Source organism: Toxotes jaculatrix, chromosome 7, assembly GCF_017976425.1.
Source record: "Toxotes jaculatrix isolate fToxJac2 chromosome 7, fToxJac2.pri, whole genome shotgun sequence".
NCBI lineage: Eukaryota > Metazoa > Chordata > Actinopteri > Toxotidae > Toxotes > Toxotes jaculatrix.
Window position 1 is genome coordinate 9,500,786 of NC_054400.1, and position 3,646 is coordinate 9,504,431.

Sequence of the window (3,646 nt, forward strand, 5' to 3'; positions counted from 1 at the left end):
CATATACTTAAAAGAACAATGTGCAATTTCACTTAACAGTTGGGTTAAACATGTATGTCCATATAATTAACATCATGCTTTACATTAACAAAAATCAAAATAAATATACAATGAACAGATGAAGATGGATTAATCAAGAACAAGCAGATTGACAAGAAAGATAATGGTGCTAACATCTTCATGCATTTTCCTTAAAATCTAAGTTTAGTAAGGGAGCGATATGCAGCTATTTGTGTAGATGAACACCATTATTCCTCACTCTCAGATATATTGGCATCAAACTTCAAAGAAGTCAATGTGTGTCCCTGAGAGGAAATTGTTTTCCAGAAGCAACTTCATCAGTTTGGCTGCAGACTCGTGGCAGGGAAACAGACGATGACTGATACCCGTTACTCTCTGAATCTCCTCCTGCATCTCTGTGTCCAGGGGACCTGAAGGAAACCAGAGAGCTTGAAGGGTCAGGAAAAAGTTTGAACATCTACAGTTCCAACTCTGCATTATATAAAGTCATATGTACCTGGAGAATAACTGAGGACTTTGACATTTGGTTCCTCCTCAGCCAGCACACTGAACATCATCTTCCTGGCAGCTTTGGCAGTGCAGTAGAGCACCCAGGATGGTAAGGCCTGCAGTGCAAACACTGAGGAGATGTTCACCACACTCCATCGCAGGCCTGGTCTGCATGGAAATACCTGCAGGATTCCTGCAGTCAGTGTCAGAGCTGAACTCACATTCAAGGAGAGATAAGAATTCACCATTTCAAGGTTAGTGAAATTCTCAAACCCGGTAATGTCACCTAAAGAGCCTGGGAGCAAAGAGAGAGAGGGGGGGGGGGTGTGGTGGGGGGGTTATATTTTGACGTCACTTCATCAGCATACAAAATCAGCATGAAGTAGGTGACTCAGGCAGATCTAAACAAAGTCTTCCATTCAGCACTCACCAACATTGTGAATAAGGAGCACATGATCAATGTCTTTCACAGCCTCCTGCCTTGTAATCCTCACTGTTTCATTCACCCCTTCTCTTGTGTTCAGATCGGCTGCAATGCAGTGAACCATCAGACGATGTTCATCAGTGAAGCTCTGCAGCTCTTTCTTTAGCTCCTGCAGCAGAGTCCCAGAGCGAGCCACCAGTAGGAGGACAGAACCAGGTTCCAGTAAGTGGGACACCTGGAAGGAAACATGACATTTGATTGTTTCTTTCTATCTTTCTTTCTTTTCAATAAAAGGGTTTTTTCAACAAGGTGATGACTTACTTCATGTGCCAGCGCCCGTCCAAACCCTTTAGAAGCTCCGGTGATGATACATATGCCCCGGCCAAGAGTCCTTGGGTTTGTAGCATAGATATGAGACATCTCATTAAATTTCTGTGCTGGTAAAAAAATGCTGATGGTCACCTGGAAATCTGGGGAAAAAGTGGATGTGAGAGAGGGATCGCAGGTAAAGAGAAATGAGACAACAAGAGTCCGCTCTTTCTGCCAGCTTGTGACAAGGATGTGAACACTGAGCTGCTTTTATAAGTCAACACGAGCAGGCAGAACTAATGCATTTCATGAGTTATCTTTCACAGCGAAAAGGGAATTAGGAGGAAGGAGGGTTAAATGAATTGTCCCACATTAGTCAATGGAATAACTACACAAATAATTTTTTAAAACTACAATAACTTTTTTAAGAGTATATGTTTAAGGATCATTTAAATGTAGATCAATTCAAGCATTTTATAAATTGTTATTCATAGACAACAAATAATTCATAGATTTTCATAAACCACTCGTGGTACACTTTAGCCTCCATACAGTTACAAGATTTGTTACTGTACATGCTACAGAGGATAATAATCCAGCAGAGATAGTTTCTTAGAAACAATGCACAGTTCCTAGAGAAAGAGAAATCTTCTGTGACATTTTCAGTGGCAGTTGCAATGGTAAACTTACTTTAGTGTTAGCAAAGAGCCAAAGCAGTCAATCTGAATACAGGCATTCCTTAAAAATTACTTTCGAGAAAATAAATGAATACAGACAACAACAATGATGACCTTTGATTCATTTCATTCATTCCACCACACAGTGATTCTCCGCGGTCCTGAGGCACTAAAAATCTAATAGCCACCACTTTTGTCATGAGCTGATCCTCTACCATGCGCCCTACAGGTATGGGAGATTTAAAAGAAAAAACAAAAACAAAACAAAAAGTACCAACCTGTTAGTGTCTCATCATTTTAACTGCATTAAAGGATATGTTCATGTTTTCAATTCAGAACTTGAAAGTTTCAGCTGAACTTATGTACAACAATAACTCTCCCAATGTTCACATAGAAAAGACAGAGGCAAGGGGCAGATTCACCCGCTGTTGAATACACTTTCTGATTCTCTGTAGACCATCTGCATGTAAAATGTATGTTATAAAGGTTATTCATGCCTTAATCTGTGCCTCTTGTGTTAACATAAAAGTGGGGGAGGACATAGGTACACAAAGGGTTGGGGAAGAAATCATAGCACCTCTTAGTGGCCAAAGGGAGTCAGAGGATCCCTACAGACAGACCTGTGAGACAAAGACTGTGTCTTTCCCCACCGCAGGCTGCCAGCAAAGAGACACCACTGCCCCCCCATGGACAAACTAGCAAATGTTACAGAATAAGGGCCTCCTCTTTAGAGATTTGCAAATTTAATACATTGGCCTGAAAAAGACATTAATCTGTGGATTTGTACAACCACACTGAATAACAACACACTGCCTTATCCTACATTACCACAGAAAGCTGGGATGGGGAGTAAGTACATGCATCATATCAGAGGATCACACAGTACTATAACTGTACCAAGTGAAGTAGAAGAACTGAAAGAGATTCTCTAGAAATGTCATCACTTGTGAATGAAATGTTGAATTGAATTACTCGTTGGATCATGCAGAAAAAAATGTCTAAAGTAAGTTAATGCAGTCAGTGGGGTCAGAGTACAGGTGGTCCTTTACTTATACCAGATTCTAGTTACCTGTAACTTGTTACCTGTTCTAGCCAAGATCCTGGTGCTGTGCATGCTTTCTTACAAGTTTTACTGGAGCACTTCACGGGGAAATCAGAGTTGCTTTTCATGCTATGAAAACCAAAAGGTGGATCTGAAACAACATCTATGTTTGTAAGAATCCCTTCCAAAAATTTAAAAATTGTTGTGTGCTCTGCCCTTGATTTTACTCTGGATGTGTTTTTGCTTGTACCATCCTACAGAGGGCAAATTGGCATTTGTTTTCCTCCAAAAAAAGATATAAATATAAAGAGATCTCTCTCTCTCTCTCTCTCTCTCTCTCTCTCTCTCTATATATATATATATATATATATATAATACAGAGAAAAACTAGAGAAAGAGATCTGCGTATCTATTTATTTATCAATAAAGAGGGAAAAAAACTCATTCTCTCTGAAAGGAGAGATAACAGTATAGTTACAGTTAGCTTACACCCATGATTACACGATGTAACGTGTAATTTCAACTACTATAACATTAGAAGTGTCTCCTCTTATATGTAATACTTGCTGAAGTATTTAGCTACTAAGATTACTTTAACACTTAGCTAACTTGTTAGCAAGTTAGCGCGGCGCAACCGAGAGCCTGCAGCAGTAAGGTTGCCGGTGTAGGTGGGTGTGGAGAGTG

General features: G+C 40.0%; 1 protein-coding gene across 1 annotated transcript; it reads right to left on the reverse strand.

Moving 5' to 3' along the window:
• Positions 1–276: 276 nt before the first annotated feature.
• On the reverse strand, positions 277–1,377 carry sprb (sepiapterin reductase b). The gene is made up of 4 exons (XM_041042797.1): positions 1,256–1,377; positions 941–1,169; positions 518–805; positions 277–431 (listed from the first exon to the last, which is right to left on the reverse strand). The coding sequence occupies exons 1-4, from the start codon at positions 1,352–1,354 to the stop codon at positions 277–279; spliced, it is 771 nt and encodes a 256-aa protein (XP_040898731.1). The 5' UTR covers positions 1,355–1,377.
• Between the last annotated feature and the right edge of the window lie 2,269 nt (positions 1,378–3,646).